Source organism: Oncorhynchus keta, chromosome 18 (genome assembly GCF_023373465.1).
Source record: "Oncorhynchus keta strain PuntledgeMale-10-30-2019 chromosome 18, Oket_V2, whole genome shotgun sequence".
Classification (NCBI taxonomy): domain Eukaryota; kingdom Metazoa; phylum Chordata; class Actinopteri; order Salmoniformes; family Salmonidae; genus Oncorhynchus; species Oncorhynchus keta.
Window position 1 is genome coordinate 2,550,422 of NC_068438.1, and position 20,869 is coordinate 2,571,290.

At 42.5% G+C, this 20,869-nt stretch overlaps 1 protein-coding gene and 1 pseudogene across 6 annotated transcripts in view; both read left to right on the forward strand.

Moving 5' to 3' along the window:
* The window catches only part of LOC127908947 (oocyte zinc finger protein XlCOF22-like), a 37,292-nt pseudogene extending 31,273 nt beyond the window's left edge, over positions 1-6,019 (forward strand).
* Positions 1-20,869, forward strand: part of LOC118397045 (gastrula zinc finger protein XlCGF17.1-like) — a 41,488-nt gene that overhangs the window by 14,134 nt on the left and 6,485 nt on the right. For 4 of the 6 annotated variants that reach the window (XM_052467167.1, XM_052467166.1, XM_052467168.1 and 1 more), the window contains one exon: positions 2,640-4,587. The exons of 1 other annotated variant lie outside the window; for it this stretch is intronic. In XM_052467167.1, the coding sequence (XP_052323127.1) occupies positions 2,640-3,520 (881 nt within the window). In that variant the 3' untranslated portion in view covers positions 3,521-4,587. Of the gene's footprint in view, positions 1-2,639; positions 4,588-13,873; positions 14,447-20,869 lie in introns of those variants that run through there. One more of the 6 variants, XM_052467170.1, reaches the window with a different exon arrangement.

Here is a 20,869-nt window from a genome sequence, read left to right on the forward strand (position 1 = left end):
GCTAGCCAAAGAGCATTTTACTTGTTGAAGTGTTAAAAAAAAAAAGTATAAAGCAGTCAATTTGCGACAATAACGCAAACATATTAAGCAGGAGATTCAAACAAACCTTACAATTATAATCCAAAAGTAATGTGAAATGCACCCATTAGCAACCTGGAAATGGAGGCTATTTTTGCTGTCAGCCTATGAGAACTCCCCTGAGTTTTCCCCCACGGTGGTGAATTAGTGAATAGACACAGAGCTTAATGTGAGTTTCCTTGAGTAGATCACTCAGAATATATGATCATTTTTGCGCTGTAATATTCAGAATATCCATAACTAGTGGAGAAAACTCAAATCTTCACTCATCCATAACATTTTTGCTCCAGGCAGATATACTAAATCCATAACTAGTGGTTTCCTCATTACCAGATATACTACATCCATAACTAGTGGTTTCCTCGTTACCAGATATACTACATCCATAACTAGTGGTTTCCTCGTTTACCAGATATACTACATCCATAACTAGTGGTTTCCTCATTACCAGATATACTACATCCATAACTAGTGGTTTCCTCATTACCAGATATAATACATCCATAATCCATAACGGTTTCCTCTTAAAGCAGATATAATACATCCATAACTAGCGGTTTCCTCGTTAGCAGGGAGGAGTTTCTGCAACCAGATTGTTTCTACATCCATAATGTTGTATCAGTTAATGTGACAACTGCTGCTCATCGAATGATTAACTGTTTATAATTGCGTGATTAAATGAATCGGGCAATTATTAACTCATTAACCTGGGGCACCATGGGAAAATTTGTTTTATTGAGTTTCTACTCAAAGAATTTCAGAATATCGATTTTACAACAGTCGCTAATTAATCAATTTCCTCTACAGTCTCATTCTGAACCGCATAATCCGTCAATCTGCACAAACCCGAGTCTCACCAATGAGTCTGTACCACACCAATTTTAGTTGATTATTTATTTACTAGCAAGCTAAAATGATATAAGATACACATACACAAAACACAGTTCTTGATTAGAACTTAGTACAACGAACAGGCCAACACACGATGAAGCGTGTTACCCAAAAGGTGGATTTAAAAGAGAGAGTAAAAGAGAAAGTATACGAGAGGAATATACATTTGGGTGCATTTGTCAGCTATGCTTATTTTAACCCTAACCTTGCCCACGAACTGCCGCTCTTATCAGTCGGAATATAATGATGTAATTGCGTGTTGAAGGTCTCCGATGGGGGGTTCCTCGGATGTTTCACTTCTCTGGTGTTACTCTCTGGTTGTCCTCACGATGTCAGTGTCCTTGTCTTCGTGGTCTGTTTCCTCGCCCTTGTTCTGAAAGGGGTCTTCTGAGGACAGCCAGCCCTGTAGCTCAGGGCTCACAGCGTAGGAATGAAAGCAGTGTAGATGCACGATTCGATGGAGAGTGGTGACCGGGTGGTCCTGCTTGAATTCACTCTCTTAGACACAGTTTCTCATCCATAGCATGGATTTGGTAGAGGGTTCCTTTGTCTTCAACCTCGTGTTGCGTTTTGGGTTCATTGACTACTCAGACCTTGGCTGCAGCTCGGGTCACTTAGTTTAGCATGTTAATTCTTAACTCACATATCTTATACCCTCGGGTCAGAAGTGGGTGTTTACACCTTTTACCAAGTTAAGAGGCTGGAGGTCTGGATTTTACTCAGATCCAATTTGAGACAACTAACTTCACTTTTCATCTGTACCAAAACATTCTCTTTGATTTGGACATTTTCCACACAACGTACAATGTATAAACATCAAGCGTATACTGGGAAAACTCTTAAAGTTACAATGTTTTCGTTATAAAGTTGTCCTTTAACTTTGAATAACGAAACAAAAATGACATACATTTTCATATTCCATCTTTCGTCATTACCACCTTTGTTGCCGTTCAAAACTTATTGTCCTAAAGTCCAATTATTGCATGTTTAATTCTCTGAGGCTGGTTCTCCATAGTGAGAGGACAAAGTGATTTTGCTGCCTTAGATTTACAATGGGCGTGAGGTGTCATAAACCCCCCCCTCCCCCATCTTCATACCCCTTAATCTCTTCTCCTCTGGTGGGGGTGAGAGATCTCTCTGTCGGATTGTGGTCTCCGGTAACCCGACCAGGACAGTCATGACAATAACTAGCGGCTTCCTCATTAGCAGGGAGGAGTTTCTGCAACCAGATACACTACATCCATAACTAGCGGTTTCCTCATTAGCAGGGAGGAGTTTCTGCAACCAAATACACTACATCCATAACTAGCAGTTTCCTCATTAGCAGGGAGGAGTTTCTGCAACCAAATTGTGTGTGCTTTGCCCTTGTGCCGCAATTTTAGCAAACACAGAAAGTGGCCTATATTGGAGACCAAAAGTCGTCTGGCACATTGCTTAGGGTTTCAACAACTTTAATAACTTATTTCTAGCCTCCAATCATTTCACTAATGTGAAAACAAAACCAAATATGACTATTGTTTCTCATTTTAAGACAATTGTCAAATAATTTTAACATTGATTAGATGTCAATTGTTGTACAACATCATGGTTACGCTGTTGGCATCACCTTTTACAGTGGATTCCGCTGTTGTGGGCCTTTTACCATCTGTCTGACTTTGTTGTTCACACAGGAGAGAGACGGGACTACCGTGGGTCCTCTGGGGAGCCTCAACAACCTCATGATGCTGACAAAGCAGAGAAGACTCTCTCCAGATCAGAACACGTCAAGAAACCCCAGCAGAGATCCACAGGGAAGAGAACTCACTGCTGCTCTGACTGTGGGAAGAGATTCACCACCTCATCAGGCATTAAAATTCATCAGAGAATCCACACAGGAGAGAAACCTCACGGCTGTGATCAATGTGGGAAGAGTTTTACTCAGCTAAGCAGCCTGATATTGCACCAGAGAACACACACAGGCGTGAAACCGTACAGCTGTGATGAATGTGGGAAGAGTTTTACTCAGCTAAGCAGCCTGATATCACACCAGAGAACACACACAGGCGAGAAACCTTATAGCTGTTCTGAATGTGGGAAGAGTTTTACTCAGCTAAGCAGCCTGATATCACACCAGAGAACACACACAGGAGAGAAACCTTATAGCTGTGATGAATGTGGGAAGATGTTTACTAGGTCTAGCAATCTGACTCTACACCAGAGAATACATACAGGAGAGAAACCTTTCAGCTGTACTCAATGTGGGAAGAGTTTTACTAAGCTAAGCAACCTCATATCACACCAGAGAATACACACAGGAGAGAAACCCTATAGCTGTGATCAATGTGGGAAGAGTTTTGTTCAATCTAGCTATCTGAAGATACACCAGAGAAGACACACAGGAGATAAACCTTTTAACTGTACTCAATGTGGGAAGAGTTTTATTTTATCTAGCCTTCTGACAGTACACCAGAGAACACACACAGGAGAGAAATCTTATAGCTGTAATCAATGTGTGAAGAGTTTTGCTACATCTGGGCAGCTGACAATACACCAGAGAACACACACACAATAGAAATCCTTTAGCTCTAATTGACGTGGGAAGAGTTTTACTCTGTTAAACAGCCTGGTACGACACCAGAGAACACACAGGAGAGAAATATCTTAGCTGTAATCAATGTGGGAAGAGATACTCTGATAAAAGTTATCTGATCAAACATCAGAAAATACATGGAGTTGTTTCATGATATCAATGAAATCATGTCACAATGTAGAATGTTTTACATTGTAGTAGGAGTATTTTAATGATGTCACAATGTAGAAGCCTAAATGTTTGCCCCTTTATCAATTGATTTCAACATGATATAGATATTAGCCTCAGGGGAAAAATCCAGGCTCAGAATTGAAAGTTGAGTTGTGTTACACTTACCACGTTGATGACCGACTTGAATCAAAATGCAACACTCCAAAATGTAGCTAGCTGTTTTCTTCAAATTGTCCTCTATCCAGTGATGTACACATTACTCCCAGATTCCATGGGGTTTTTGAGCTGTTAGTTTTAACAGGACTTGCAACCTCATCTCCCTCCTTTCGCAGTTGATTTCAACATGATATCGATGAGTTATGACACATGAGTGTTGCATTCCTTTGTTTAGCGACCCCTAAATGAAAATGCATCACTCAAATGTAGCTGAATGTCTTCTGCAGGTTGTGCTCTAACCAGTGAGGTAAAAGATATCTCAAATGTCCATGTGTTTTTTAGTTGTGTTAGTTTCAACAGCACGTACAACCTAGTCGATATTAGTGATGTATTGCTACTTTTTCAAAACAACGTTTCTGGTGCTTGTGCAGTTTATATGGTGCTTGTTTAAACAAATACAAGTAATATGATTATTGTGGCAGATGTTTGTGGATATTGCACATTTTATGTTTAGGTTTTCAATTTATCCCAAACTGTTTCTGCATATTAGTTATTGATTTGGACAGGTTAAAACTGTGGTTTGACATCGGGATATCCCTCCTAGCAAAATGTCATTGAAAAGATGTTGAAAAGAAGACTATGCCCGAAATATGTATTTTCGGGTAGTTTTTTCAATGACTTGAAAATAACTTAATTTCAATTTACTTGCAGGTAACCTAGTGGTTAGAGCGTTGGGCCGTAAGTCAGAATGTGTTCTTAACTGACTTATTTACATTGACGGCCTACCAGGGTATAATAAATTGGTCTATAATCAATTTTATTAACAATCTTACATCACTCCAGTATTTCTTGACAACGCTCAAGTGCTAATTGTCTTTATGCCACTACTGATGAAGCATGACTCAAATCACCTCATATTTCAAACATTCAGCCTGACAAAAGATACATGTTTTATTATTCCATGCCTCACCATCAAGTTAATTATTGCCAATTGCGCTGCCATCCTGTTAGAAGTTAACAGATTATTTTATTACAATGGTTAAATTGGATTTCCATTGTGTTCAATGGTGTTATTTGCCCCCTAGTGGATGTTTCTGGTACTTAGAAAGACTTCGCAAACAGGAAGTAGAGAATTTGTTCTGCACGCATAGAAGCAGCTTCAAACAACGCTACGGTGCAGGTCTTTCAATGTAGTTATTTCTTGTCACGCTTCAGCCTTGGGAAATATTTGTTTGTAAGTTCGATTCAAGCATTTAGCTAATGATGATAATCTTGTCATTGATAGAGTTGCTTACATATCAATGTTGGTTGGTTGCATTTACTCACAAATTGCAATGCCTTTAATGTATGTCGTTAGCTGTATTACTTTGCTCGTGCGTCATGCAAACGAATTGTAAAATATACAATACTGTAGTTTTGTTACTGTTTCTAGTGTAATATGCTTTGTTATTCTACATAAATGGTTGTACATTATTAGAGTAATGAAAGGAGCCAATTACCATATGAGTAACAATTAGCTATATGGTTTGGCATCATGCCAGATGCATGGTACCTTAGCATGTGCTTTGTATTTATGCAACTTCAAATGTATAATGTACATGTATTATGTCGGTGTGAATTGAAAACTAAAGTATATTATTTTCTGTATTTTGCAGTTTCACAACATAAACGTTTTCAATATATTCATTCAAGAAAAGTCACGCCGTGGGAGTTTTATTGAAGACTTAGTTGTTAGCTATCTGTCTAGTTTTGCATGGGAACGCAACTCAAGGGCAGAATACCAATACATATTAACAAAGGGGTGTAAAGTTGGTTTTGATATTTCATATTTACAATTATGTAAGATTTAGGAATCATAGTTATTCATGCAACCAACATAACATTTTTGGGTACAATTATATTGACATTGTTACCCTGCTTTTATATCCAACAACATGCCTATGGAGAAGCGAGAGAAGCTCCGCAGTGAGGTGGAAAGTTACTACGGATATTGCAAGAGTTGGTTGCTGATTGTCTCAAGGGTGGGCAGTCAACAAGTTTTGCGTTTAGCCAGTGCGTTGCCATGGATCACAATTTATTTTGACTGCACGTTTTTCCGTATTGGAGGCAAGGTTTTTGGGGGCTCTTTCCAAGGGGACGAGAGTTCTAGAAGCTAGTGAGTTTTATGATTCTATTGAAAGAAAAATGATTCATTATTTAGAAATGTGTTTTTTAAATCTTGTTTTTAGTTGTTGACAGCCAGTAGACACCATGTTTATTGTAGTTGATTATGTGAAATGGAAGTTGTTTTCTGTCGGGGGTGAGCAAACTTGTCCAACAAAAACATAGCATATATTTGTTGTTAAAGGGGGAAGGTGTTACAGGCTTTGGTCTTTCCATTTATGTTTTGAGGTATAGCTCGTTAGCAGGTAGGGTGCACTGATTGAGGTCACCTCGTTAGTCAGTATGTGTTACACCTCTGCTGGCTTGTCTGTCTAGTTAGTGGGAAGGTGTTTCACCTGAACTGGTCCAGGTTCTATTTAAGAAAGTCTGGATGAAAATAAAACCAAATATAACTCAAACAGAAAGCATTTGCATTTTTGCGCAGTCCAGGCAGTGCTGAGAGGGATAGTTTGGCCTGCTATTTGTTCTGGTTCTGGTTGGATGTCTTGATAGATGTGGAGAGTCAACACCTTTAGTCGATCCACCTTTTTGGTTTGCTTCCTGTTTTTAAGTTGGGTGTGGGTTTTTCTTTTGTTTCCCTCTTCTTTGGCAGATTTTTTGGGTCTCGTGGTGGGTGTCTTTTAGGTCCCAGTTGTTGTTACTAGTCAACTTTCAGTGGGCACTGAGAGCAAAACTTCAACATTATGTTATAATACTTTTATTGCATCAAATGGTGGTTTTATGCAACAGAATAGAGGGTTCTTAGAACTATTGCGTCTGTGTGTTCTACTGAGGATGGGCATTCCAGAGCTTGAGTTAATGTTTCTGTTCTATATGGTACCAGGGAGAGATGACCTCAGGGCCAGACCCTGGTCTCTACACAAAGAGTACTGTTTTTACAGCAGATGCTGTCTGCTGAGAATTATAAGTATCTTTCATATAAATCTAAACCTTGTCACCCGTTCTAAACATCTGTTGTTGGTCATGTAGGTTGAAAGGGGTGTATCTTGGCTGTAAAAAACCTTTGTACTTTTGTATCGTGGCTCTCAACGAATCATCTGGGCGTGATTTGTCGACCATCCATCATTATCGTAGAGCATTCAATTGATTCAGTTTATATTTGTGTGTTGTATTGACCTGCTCCCTTATTAATAAGTGAATAAATATTTAAATTGAACTCTGACTTGTGTGGTAACTTTGTCTCCTCATTTGATATTAAAGAGTAGTCCACTTGTCATTCCAATCTCCTTGCATTAGCGTAGCCTTTTCTGTAGCCTGTCAACTATGTGTCTGTCTATCCCTGTTCTCTCCTCTCTGCACAGACCATACAAACGCTCCGCACCGCGTGGCCGCGACCACCCTAATCTGGTGGTCCCAGCGCGTACGACCCACGTGGAGTTCCAGGTCTCCGGTAGCCTCTGGAACTGCCGATCTGCGGCCAACAAGGCAGAGTTCATCTCAGCCTATGCCTCCCTCCAGTCCCTTGACTTCTTGGCACTGACGGAAACATGGATCACCACAGATAACACTGCTACTCCTACTGCTCTCTCCTCGTCCGCCCACGTGTTCTCGCACACCCCGAGAGCTTCTGGTCAGCGGGGTGGTGGCACCGGGATCCTCATCTCTCCCAAGTGGTCTTTCTCTCTTTCTCCCCTTACCCATCTGTCTATTGCCTCCTTTGAATTCCATGCTGTCACAGTTACCAGCCCTTTCAAGCTTAACATCCTTATCATTTATCGCCCTCCAGGTTCCCTCGGAGAGTTCATCAATGAGCTTGATGCCTTGATAAGCTCCTTTCCTGAGGACGGCTCACCTCTCACAGTTCTGGGCGACTTTAACCTCCCCACGTCTACCTTTGACTCATTCCTCTCTGCCTCCTTCTTTCCACTCCTCTCCTCTTTTGACCTCACCCTCTCACCTTCCCCCTACTCACAAGGCAGGCAATACGCTTGACCTCATCTTTACTAGATGCTGTTCTTCCACTAACCTCATTGCAACTCCCCTCCAAGTCTCTGACCACTACCTTGTATCCTTTTCCCTCTCGCTCTCATCCAACACTTCCCACACTGCCCCTACTCGGATGGTATCGCGCCGTCCCAACCTTCGCTCTCTCTCCCCCGCTACTCTCTCCTCTTCCATCCTATCATCTCTTCCCTCTGCTCAAACTTTCTCCAACCTATCTCCTGATTCTGCCTCCTCTCCTCCCTTACTGCATCCTTTGAATCTCTATGTCCCCTATCCTCCAGGCCGGCTCGGCCCTCCCCTCCCGCTCCGTGGCTCGACGACTCATTGCGAGCTCACAGAACAGGGCTCCGGGCAGCCGAGCGGAAATGGAGGAAAACTCGCCTCCCTGCGGACCTGGCATCCTTTCACTCCCTCCTCTCTACATTTTCCTCCTCTGTCTCTGCTGCTAAAGCCACTTTCTACCATTCTAAATTCCAAGCATCTGCCTCTAACCCTAGGAAGCTCTTTGCCACCTTCTCCTCCCTCCTGAATCCCCCCTCCTCCCTCTCTGCAGATGACTTCGTCAACCATTTTGAAAAGAAGGTCGATGACATCCGATCCTCGTTTGCTAAGTCAAACGACACCGCTGGTTCTGCTCACACTGCCCTACCCTATGCTCTGACCTCTTTCTCCCCTCTCTCTCCAGATGAAATCTCGCGTCTTGTGACGGCCGGCCGCCCAACAACCTGCCCGCTTGACCCTATCCCCTCCTCTCTTCTCCAGACCATTTCCGGAGACCTTCTCCCTTACCTCACCTCGCTCATCAACTCATCCCTGACCGCTGGCTACGTCCCTCCCGTCTTCAAGAGAGCGAGAGTTGCACCCCTTCTGAAAAAACCTACACTCGATCCCTCCGATGTCAACAACTACAGACCAGTATCCCTTCTCTCTTTTCTCTCCAAAACTCTTGAGCGTGCCGTCCTTGGCCAGCTCTACCGCTATCTCTCTCAGAATGACCTTCTTGATCCAAATCAGTCAGGTTTCAAGACTAGTCATTCAACTGAGACTGCTCTTCTCTGTATCACGGAGGCGCTCCGCACTGCTAAAGCTAACTCTCTCTCCTCTGCTCTCATCCTTCTAGACCTATCGGCTGCCTTCGATACTGTGAACCATCAGATCCTCCTCTCCACCCTCTCCGAGTTGGGCATCTCCGGCGCGGCCCACGCTTGGATTGCGTCCTACCTGACAGGTCGCTCCTACCAGGTGGCGTGGCGAGAATCTGTCTCCTCACCACGCGCTCTCACCACTGGTGTCCCCCAGGGCTCTGTTCTAGGCCCTCTCTTATTCTCGCTATACACCAAGTCACTTGGCTCTGTCATAACCTCACATGGTCTCTCCTATCATTGCTATGCAGACGACACACAATTAATCTTCTCCTTTCCCCCTTCTGATGACCAGGTGGCGAATCGCATCTCTGCATGTCTGGCAGACATATCAGTGTGGATGACGGATCACCACCTCAAGCTGAACCTCAGCAAGACGGAGCTCCTCTTCCTCCCGGGGAAGGACTGCCCGTTCCATGATCTCGCCATCACGGTTGACAACTCCATTGTGTCCTCCTCCCAGAGCGCTAAGAACCTTGGCGTGATCCTGGACAACACCCTGACGTTCTCAACTAACATCAAGGCGGTGTCCCGTTCCTGTAGGTTCATGCTCTACAACATCCGCAGAGTACGACCCTGCCTCACACAGGAAGCGGCGCAGGTCCTAATCCAGGCACTTGTCATCTCCCGTCTTGACTACTGCAACTCGCTGTTGGCTGGGCTCCCTGCCTGTGCCATTAAACCCTACAACTCATCCAGAACGCCGCAGCCCGTCTGGTGTTCAACCTTCCCAAGTTCTCTCACGTCACCCCGCTCCTCCGCTCTCTCCACTGGCTTCCAGTTGAAGCTCGCATCCGCTACAAGACCATGGTGCTCGCCACGGAGCTGTGAGGGGAACGGCACCTCAGTACCTCCAGGCCCTGATCAGGCCCTACACCCAAACAAGGGCACTGCGTTCATCCACCTCTGGCCTGCTCGCCTCCCTACCACTGAGGAAGTACAGTTCCCGCTCAGCCCAGTCAAAACTGTTCGCTGCTCTGGCCCCCAATGGTGGAACAAACTCCCTCACGACGCCAGGACAGCGGAGTCAATCACCACCTTCCGGAGACACCTGAAACCCCACCTCTTCAAGGAATACCTAGGATAGGGTAAGTAAGGGTAAGTAATCCTTCTCACCCCCCTTCTCCCCCAACAAGATTTAGATGCAAGTGGCTGTTCCACTGGTTGTCATAGGTGTTTGCACCAATTTGTAAGTCGCTCTGGATAAGAGCGTCTGCTAAATGACTTAAATGTAAATGTAAATGTAGGAGAGAGATGAGGTTGCAAGTCCTGTTAAAACTAACAGCTCAAAAACCACACGGAATCTGGGAGTAATGTGTACATCCCTGGTCAGATCCCCTATTTAAGGTGTAGTTCATCATATGACAAGAGTAACGTTATGACTATAACTATTGTTCCCTGAAGGAGGGATACTAAATGAAACGGCCCCTGGCAGACCACCCAGACCTGACCCTACAAGACGCACACCCAATTACGCATATAGAAGTAGGACTAGTCTACCTGGCATGCACACAAATGTAGGCCTATAAATGTGCTCATTTGGGGATGTCTGATAGTATTTCTGATTGTTTTAACGCACCACCACTAATGAGTTGTGGAGCTTCTCAAAGTAATGCTTTATTCACCTCAAACAGCAAATAAACAAAGTCTAATCCAAATCAATTGCAAATGAGAATAGTTCCTCAAAGTATTTTTGTAAAATATTTCCAGCTCTCACCCTTTTGATAACCACTCGGCATAAAAGGGAAACATGTAATGCTCTGATCCAGTGGAAATGTCATAAAATACCTGATTACTTCTTGTCCTTCTCACAAATAGCCTACAGCTGTGTCTGTCCAGAACTCACTGGAGCAGCAAACTGAGAGCCTAGAATATTTTATACAATGTTGCAAGCTTGCTATCTGAGTTTCCTGACCCAGTTGATACAATGTTTCAAGTTTGTTGTAGACAGGCCATTTGCAGCCAATGTGATTTCTAGGATATTTTCTACTTGCAGAATTTAATGTTTTTATTTGTTGGTTTTATGTAGGCAATTTCTTTTTTACATAGTTGGTAATGGCATAAAAAAGTTACTTTTAGATATCTATAATTTTCATTTAGATTTAGATAGAGTGTATATTAATCACAGACAATGATTGAGATACTATTGTAAATTTAAATGAAACTGTTCCAAGAAAATGTGCATATGAAAATCATAACTGGCACACAGATTAGCAGACATGTTGAGATAAATTGGCACTCCAACTGGAAAAGGTTGCATACTGCTGGTGTAGTCTATTACTAGTCTATTACTCTATCTGTAGTCTATTAGTCTATTACTGCAAACTTCAGGAGCAGAATGGCAGAATTTACAAAGTCCAGCAGCAGAGGGGGGACTCCCTCTGGTCAGGTTGCATTGACGAGCGGCTCCCCCTGGTCAGGTTGCGTTGACGAGCGGCTCCCCCTGGTCAGGTTGCGTTGACGAGCGGCTCCCCCTGGTCAGGATGCGTTGACGAGTGGCTCCCCCTGGTCAGGTTGCGTTGACGAGCGGCTCCCCCTGGTCAGGTTGCGTTGACGAGCGGCTCCCCCTGGTCAGGTTGCGTTGACGAGCGGCTCCCCCTGGTCAGGATGCGTTGACGAGTGGCTCCCCCTGGTCAGGTTGCCTTGACGAGCGGCTCCCCCTGGTCAGGTTGCGTTGACGAGCGGCTCCCCCTGGTCAGGTTGCGTTGACGAGCGGCTCCCTCTGGTTATGACTTCGAGTCATTTGTGTGTCTTAATTATTTAATTAAACAGAATGCTTAACCTCACTAGGGCAGGGGGCATCATTCGGAATTTTGGATGAAAAGCGTGCCTGCTACTCAGGCCGAGAAGCTAGCATATGCATATAATTAGTAGATTTGGATAGAAAATATAAAGTTTCCAAAACTGTTAAAATAATGTCTGTAAGTGTAACAGAACTAATATTGCAGGCGAAAACCTGAGGAAAATCCATCCAGGAAGTACTATTATTTTGAAAGGCTGTTTTTCCATTGAAAGCCTATCCACCATACAAAGACTTAGGACCCAGTTCACGATCTCTATGGCTTCTTCTACATGTGGCCAGTCTTTAGGCATTGTTTCTGGCCTTACTCTGAAAAATGAGGGAGATACAGTACTTTCAATGAGTGGACAGAGGATATTTGCAGCCATGAGCCCAGCGCGTGATCGGGAGCGCGCATTTCTTGTTTAACTTTTCGATTGACAAATCTTTTGTCCGGTTGAAATATTATTTAATATTTATGACAAAAACAACCTGAGGCTTGATTTTAAACATCATTTGACATGTTTCTACGAACTTTAATTGTACTTTTTTAAACATTTCGTCTGATGTTGAGAGCGCGCATTGTGACTTTTGATTACTGATCTAAACGCACCAACAAAACTGAGGTTTTTGGACATAAAGAGGGACATTATCGAACAAATTGAACATTTATTGTCCAACATGGAGACCTGGGAGTGCCACCAGATGAAGATCATCAAAGGTGAGTGACTAATTTTAATGCTATTTCTGACTTTTGTGAGCCCTCTCCTTGGTTGGAAAATGGCTGTATGGTTTTCTGTGGCTAGGCGCTGCCCTAACAATCTCATGATGTGCTTTCGTCGTAAAGCCTTTTTGAAATCTGACACAGAGGCTGGATTAACAAGACGTTTATCTTAATCCTATGTATAAAACTTGTATTTTTCATCAATGTTTATGAGTATTTCTGTAATTTGATTTGGCTCTCTGAAATTTCACCGGATGCTTGTTTTAAACAATGATTACTGTACATAACGCGCCAATTTCAACTGGGATTTTTGGACATAAAGAGGGACCTTATCGAACAAAACATACATTTATTTTGTAACATGAAGTCCTGTGAGTGCCATCTGATGAAGATCAAAGGTTAGTGATGAATTTAAACAATATTTCGGACTTTTGTGAGCCCTCTCCTTGGTTGGAAAATGGCTGTATGGTTTTCTCTGACAAGGTGCTGACCTAACAAAATCAGATGGTGTGCTTTCGCCGTAAAGCCTTTTTGAAATCGGACACTGTGGTTGGATTTACAAGAAGTTTATCTTTAAAATGGTATATAATACTTGTATGTTTGAGGAATTTTAATTATGGGATTTCTGTTTTGAATTTGGCACCCTGCAATTTCACTTGCTGTTTTCGAGGTGGGACGCTACCTGTCCCACTGGTGCCAGACAGGTTAAAGCAGGTTAAAGCATCAGACAAGTTCTGTACGTATATTTGATTTTATAAACATTTCTTCGTGGATGTTGACGTGTCTTGCTGGAAGATCCACTTATGGCCAAGTTTCAGACTCCTAGCAGAAAGGTAACCAGGTTTGGTGGCAAAAATATCCTGGTAGTAGGTAAAGTTTTTTAAATTTTATTTCATACAGTCATTTTTGCTCATCTCTATCAAGGGTATCAATAACTAGTTGCTTATTTTGATAACTAGTTATTTGACTGAATCAGGAATACAGATGTGGAGTAGATGTAGAGTTTGTTTTAAAATCTCATTACAAATCTGAACTATTCAAACAACACGTGTTGCTCTTTGTACTTGTTGATATAATATTCATATTTAATGGAGAGGGAAAAAACGTTTCCCTAAACTTCTTGCTAATATCATAATTCATTGAAGGAAAAAAAGGTTTTTCCTCCTCAACTGCGTTTACTCCTTCCAGACAGCAGATGGCGATATGTGTCTTTCAGGTGATGGTTCTACTGTGACGTATAATTTAGTGGACGGAACACCTGCAGCCACCTCGGTAGCTCGCTCGACAACAAAGTCGGAACATTCAAGATCTTTAGACAATTTCGTGGTTTATTTGCCACTATGATTTAAACATACTTATGTGGAAACAACTAGCTACCTCATTTAATTTTATGTTTACGTTGTACGTCAACTAGCTGGCTGGTTAAATTTGCACTAGTCTAGTCGCTAATGCTAATGAGCTATTATCCACGACCATGAGTTCACTAAACTACTCTCCTCCTGATAAAGAAGAGGACGTCTGCTGGACGGAGAAAGACGCTCTCGTCAAAGAGGAGGAGGAAGAGGAGGCTGTGACAATACAAAATCAAGTAGAGGATGAGGCTGTTACCGTGAAAGAAGAAGAGAAAGATGCGTTCAGAGTGAAAGAGGAGGAGGATGTTACAGTAAAAGAAGAGGAGGAAGCCGTTTTTCGAGTGGAGGAGGTTACTGCGACAGTGAAAGAAGATGACCACGTTTTTTTAATGAAGGATGAAGAGGGGGAGATTACTGTCACATTAGAGGAGGACGAAGAAGAGAAGACTGGAGTTCTGATTAACACCAGTAAATACAGTGAGTACTATCCTAAAAAATAGGGGCACAAACTGCAGTTGTTGAACTCGTGTGATTTTTAAAAGGGCATTCTACACTTGAATATGTTTTTGTACTATATGAATTGTTCATGACGTCCTCCAGTGATTTTTACTTTTCCTGTTGAAAAGTGATACATAAATACATTAAAGTATAAACACACTAAAGTGAAACAAATATTACTTCGAAAATTGTGTTTAATCAAATCAAATCCAATTTTATTTGTCACATACACATGGTTAGCAGATGTTAATGCGAGTGTAGCGAAATGCTTGTGCTTCTAGTTCCGACAATGCAGTGATAACCAACAAGTAATCCAACTAACAATTCCAAAACTACTGTCTTATACACAGTGTAAGGGGATAAAGAATATGTACATAAGGATATATGAATGAGTGATGGTACAGAGCAGCATACAGTAGATGGTATCGAGTACAGTATATACATATGAGATGAGTATGTAGACAAAGTAAACAAAGTGGCATAGTTAAAGTGGCTAGTGATACATGTATTACATAAGGATGCAGTCGATGATGTAGAGTACAGTATAATTGTTTAATAGACAACTGCAAACGTTAAGTAGTAGAGTATTCAAGGAGTTGGTTTGATAGGAAGTGGTGATGTCATGGACACTTCAAGGAGTTGGTTTAAAGCTACAACAAGGAAGCAGTGACAGATTCCAGTGGATATTGATGTTCAAATGCTACAGCAATTATGAAGGTGAAAAGCTTGAAGTCAAAAGGTCAATCCAGAGGTATAATCCACAATAAAACGATATAAAACAATGATATTAATTGGTTGAAAACTGTATCTTAAAATGGCATCTTCTATACAGGCACCCATCATCTGTTCTATGTAGACTTCAACTGACCCCGTCTTCCCATAATCCAACTAATGAAACGCACCTACAATTGGCCACGAGGGGTCATGACAAATAGAGGGATATTCTGTATACAAATAAACAACTTCCATACAACGCTGTGCACAGTCAGCATTTCTATATTAATTCTATATACTATAAATAATTCTATAAAACATTCTATTCAATATCAAACATATCTAGAAATACTTGTTCTTTCTGATACCAAAATGAGACAGTCATTAGTTATATTTCTAAATGTCTCTAACAGATATAATCTGGACATCAGACAGTCATTAGTTATATTTCTAACAGATATAATCTGGACATGAGACAGTCATTAGTTATATTTCTAACAGATATAATCTGGACATCAGACAATCATTAGTTATATTTCTAAATGTCTCCAACAGATATAATCTGGACATGAGACAATCATTAGTTATATTTCTGAGGTTGAGAGACAAAAGCACTGGTTGTTCATTCTATTGTTTCTTGCCAATCACACTGGTTGTTCATTCTATAGTTTCTGGCCAATCACACTGGTTGTTCATTCTATAGTTTCTGGCCAATCACACTGGTTGTTCATTCTATAGTTTCTGGCCAATCACACTGGTTGTTCATTCTATAGTTTCTGGCCAATCACACTGGTTGTTCATTCTATAGTTTCTGGCCAATCACACTGGTTGTTCATTCTATAGTTTCTGGCCAATCACACTGGTTGTTCATTCTATTGTTTCTGGCCAATCACACTTGTTGTTCGTTCTATAGTTTCTAGCCAAGCAGAAAAGGTTGCTGTCTCATCCATTCCCTACGGCAGGTCAGAGGTCGCATTTCAGAATGTCAACATTGTTGCTGTAGTGGCTTCAAACAATGTCCCAATATTCTAATTCGCCACTTGGATATGTTCTGTAGGAATTGATGAAGCTACAAAGAGGGGGGTCCACCAACAAACCGTTAAAGATGTTGGGAAGCATTTAATCAATTTTTACACAATTTCTAAGGGTGATTTTGCATAAAAGTGAACCTGAACCACAGTGATAATTATCCTTAAAGGTTCAATATGCAGAAATCTCTCCACCATTTGATAAAATTGTGATATTTCGCCTGATTTCAGTATGTCTACACTCTGAGCTTGTTTTGTCACAATCATTGTATTATCTAAACCGCTGTTAAATTCATTTTCCAAAACCTCAAATATTTTCAGCAGTTTGAAGATAATAGACTCAAAAACAACACTTAAGAATTGGAAGCATAGACATACTTACAGTCATGTGTGCATACATAGATCAGATCTGTGACTTCTTAGACTTGCTTTCAATGAGAATGACAGATCTATAACACACATTTTCTATGTGAAGTTGGTCAGGTCACCCAAAAAGTTATATGTTGCAGCTTTAAGGCCTATAAACAGGTCATTGCATGAATTCTGATCATTACAGAGCAGGTGGCCACGTCTCCAAAAGGCTTTTCAGCCAATCATATTTAATTTCTTTTAGAATGGGCTTCCCGGGTCTTGTTTTCCACTCACAGCTGGTGATGTCATCGACATAGCTGTCCCCCAGTATTAGTTATGGACATGTTAATGAAACAGTACAGGCCCAATGCAAGAGTCTTGAGTGTTGTATTAAAGTATTGTAAAGATCGTGGGGGACAGGCAATGTAACAGTACAGACCCAATGGAAGAGACAGGCAATGTAACATCCATAAAGGTTTTAGGAAATGTAAAACCTGCACCTGACATCAGATCATCTTGAAACTTTCTCTGGAAAGTGAAATTTCATCAAGGTTTTATAATAATTCCTGATTTTCATTGTCAGTATGTTTTTTTCAATTTTATGATGTCAGTAACATGCATAACGGTTGTGGATGTGATGGATCGTATCTTCTCTTCAGAAGCTGTTCCATTCAGCACATTCAGTGTTGCTTGTTCTGAAGCAATTGTTGATAACTTGAAAGTTACGTGTTCTAGCTAAGATTCTCTTTAAAAACATATTCTGAAGTCACAGGTTGGAATCGCTTCAGGGAACTTTAATATATGCTGAAATCTGGGGTTTAAAATCAGTTCAGGAAACTGAAATATATGCTGAAATCCGGGGTTTAAAATCAGTTCAGGGAACATAAATGTATAGTGAAATGCATTTCTCTACATTGCAGTACTGTATTATAGACAGAAAGATGAGAAGAGTGTTCATCAACAATCTGTGAATAGTCCTGCAGTTTATTTTCCAACTGAAAGCCCCCCAAAATATCCTGACTTCGTCCCGTGTCTAGAAAAGTGGATTGGCGCTATATAATAGTACTAATAACAGTAATATCTTATTTGTAACACACTTTTCAAATAAGTGGCACAAAAATATATGTATAATGACATCAAATCAATAACAACTTCAAATCCTTAAATATCAAGCCAAATGGTGGCGACTCAGAAGAATCTGAAATCTATTTTTCGATTTAACACTTTTTTGGTTACTACAAAATTCCATATGTGTTATTTCATAGTGTTGATGTCTTCAGTAATACTCTACAATGTAGAAAATAGTCAAATGTATACATAATAAACAGCGAGTAGCAGCAGTGTACAAAACAAATGGGGGAATGTAAATAGTCCAGTTGCTATTTGATTAATTGTTCAGCAGTCTTATGGATTGAGGTTAGAAGCTGTTAAGGAGCCTTTTGGTTCTAGACTTGGCGCTCCGGTATCGCTTGCCGTGCGGTAGCAGAGAAAACAGTCTATGACTTGGGTGACTAACGATTTTATGGGCTTTCCTCTGACACTGCCTATTATATAGGTCCTGGATGGCAGGAAGCTTGGCCCCAGTGATGTACTGGGCCGTACACACTACCCTCTGTAGCGCCTTACACTCAGATGCTGAGCAGTTGCCATACCAGGCGGTGATATAACCGGTCAGGATGCTCTCGCAGCTGTAGAAACTTTTGAGGATCTGGAGACCCATGCCAAATCTTTTCAGTCTCCTGAGGGGGAAGAGGTTTGGTCGTGCCCTCTTCCTGACTGTCTTGGTGTGTTTGGACCATGATAGTTTGTTGGTGATGTGGACACCAAGGAACTTCAAATCCTCCACCTGAACCACTACAGCCCCGTCGATGTCAATGGGGGCCTGTTCGGCCCGCCTTTTCCTATAGTCTACGATCATCTCCTTTGTCTTACTCACATTGAGGTCTCTGACCTCCTCCCTATAGGCTGCCTCATCGTTGTCGGTGACCAGGCCTACCACTGTTGTGAGCAAACTTAATGATGCTGTTGGAGTTGTGTTTGGCCACGCAGTCGTGGGTGAACAGGGAGTACAGGAGGGGACTAAGTGCACACCCCTGAGGGACCCCAGTGTTGAGGATCAGCGTGGCAGACATGTTGTTGCCTACCCTTACCACCTGGGGGCGGCCCATCAGGAATTCCAGGATCCAGTTGCAGAGCGAGGTGTTTCGTCCCAGGGTCCTTAGCTTAGTGATGAGCTTCGTGGGCACTATGGTGTTGAACGCTGAGCTGTAGTCAATGACCAGCATTCTCACATACAGTGGGGAGAACAAGTATTTCATACACTGCCGATTTTGCAGGTTTTCCTACTTACAAAGCATGTAGAGGTTTATCATAGGTACACTTCAACTGTGAGAGACGGAATCTAAAACAAAAAACCAGAAAATCACATTGTATGATTTTTAAGTAATTAATTAGCATTTTGTTGCATGACATAAAGTATTTTATCACCTACCAACCAGTAAGAATTTCAGCTCTCACAGACCTGTTAGTTTTTCTATAAAGCCCTCCTGTTCTCCACTCATTACCTGTATTAACTGCACATGTTTGAACTCGTTACATGTATAAAAGACACCTGTCCACACACTCAATCAAACAGACTCCAACCTCTCCATAATGGCCAAGACTAGAGAGTTGTGTAAGGACATCAGGGATAAAATTGTAGACCTGCACAAGGCTGGGATGGGCTACAGGACAATAGGCAAGCAGCTTGGTGAGAAGGCAGCAACTGTTGGCGCAATTATTAGAAAATGGAAGAAGTTCAAGATGACGGCCAATCACCCTCGGTCTGGGGCTCCATGCAGGATCTCACCTTGTGGGGCATCAATGATCATGAGAAAGGTGAGGGATCAGCCCAGAACTACACGGCAGGACCTGGTCAATGACCTGAAGAGAGCTGGGACCACAGTCTCAAAGAAAACCATTAGTAACACACTACGCCGTCATGGATTAAAATCCTGCAGCGCACGCAAGGTCCCCCTGCTCAAGCCAGCGCATGTCCAGGCCCGTCTGAAGTTTGCCAATGACCATCTGGATGATCCAGAGGAGGAATTGGAGAAGGTCATGTGGTCTGATGAGACAAATATAGAGCTTTTTGGTCTAAACTCCACTCGCTGTGTTTGGAGGAAGAAGAAGGATGATTACAACCCCAAGAACACCACACCACCAGTGTTCCTATATCAGACCACACAAACACCAGTGTTCCTATATCAGAACACACCAGCACCAGTGTTCCTATATCAGACCACACCAGTGTTCCTATATCAGACCACGCCAGCACCAGTGTTCCTACACTGCTCAAAAAAATATTGGGAACACTAAAATAACACATCCTAGATCTGAATGAACAAAATCACACAAAAATGATCAATGGAAATCAAATTTATCAACCCATGGAGGTCTGGATTTGGAGTAAAGTGGAAAACCGCACTACAGGCTGATCCAACTTTGATGTAATGTCCTTAAAACAAGTACAAATGAGGCTCAGTAGTGTGTGTGGCCTCCACGTGCCTGTATGACCTCCCTACAACGCCTGGGCATGCTCCTGATGAGGTGGCGGATGGTCTCCTGTGGGATCTCCTCCCAGACCTGGACTAAAGCATCCGCCAACTCCTGGACAGTCTGTGGTGCTACGTGGCGTTGGTGGATGGAGCGAGACATGATGTCCCAGATGTGCTCAATTGGATTCAGGTCTGGGGAACGGGCGGGCCAGTCCATAGCATCAATGCCTTCCTCTTGCAGGAACTGCTGACACACTCCAGCCACATGAGGTCTAGCATTGTCTTGCATTAGGAGGAACCCAGGGCCAACCGCACCAGCATATGGTCTCACTAGGGGTCTGAGGATCTCATCTCGGTACCTAATGGCAGTCAGGCTTACCTCTGGTGAGCACATGGAGGGCTGTGCGGCCCCCTAAAGAAATGCCACCCCACACCATGACTGACCCACCGCCAAACCGGTCATGCTGGAGGATGTTGCAGGCAGAAGAACGTTCTCCACGGCGTCTCCAGACTCTGTCACATCTGTCACGTGCTCAGTGTGAACCTGCTTTCATGTGAGGAGCACAGGGCGCCAGTTGCGAATTTGCCAATCTTGGTGTTCTCTGGCAAATGCCAAACGTCCTGCACGGTGTTGGGCTGTAAGCACAACCCCCACCTGTGGATGTCGGGCCCTCATACCACCCTCATGGAGGCTGTTTCTGACCGCTTGAGCAGACACATGAACATTTGTGGCCTGCTGGAGGTCATTTTGCAGGGCTCTGGCAGTGCTCCTC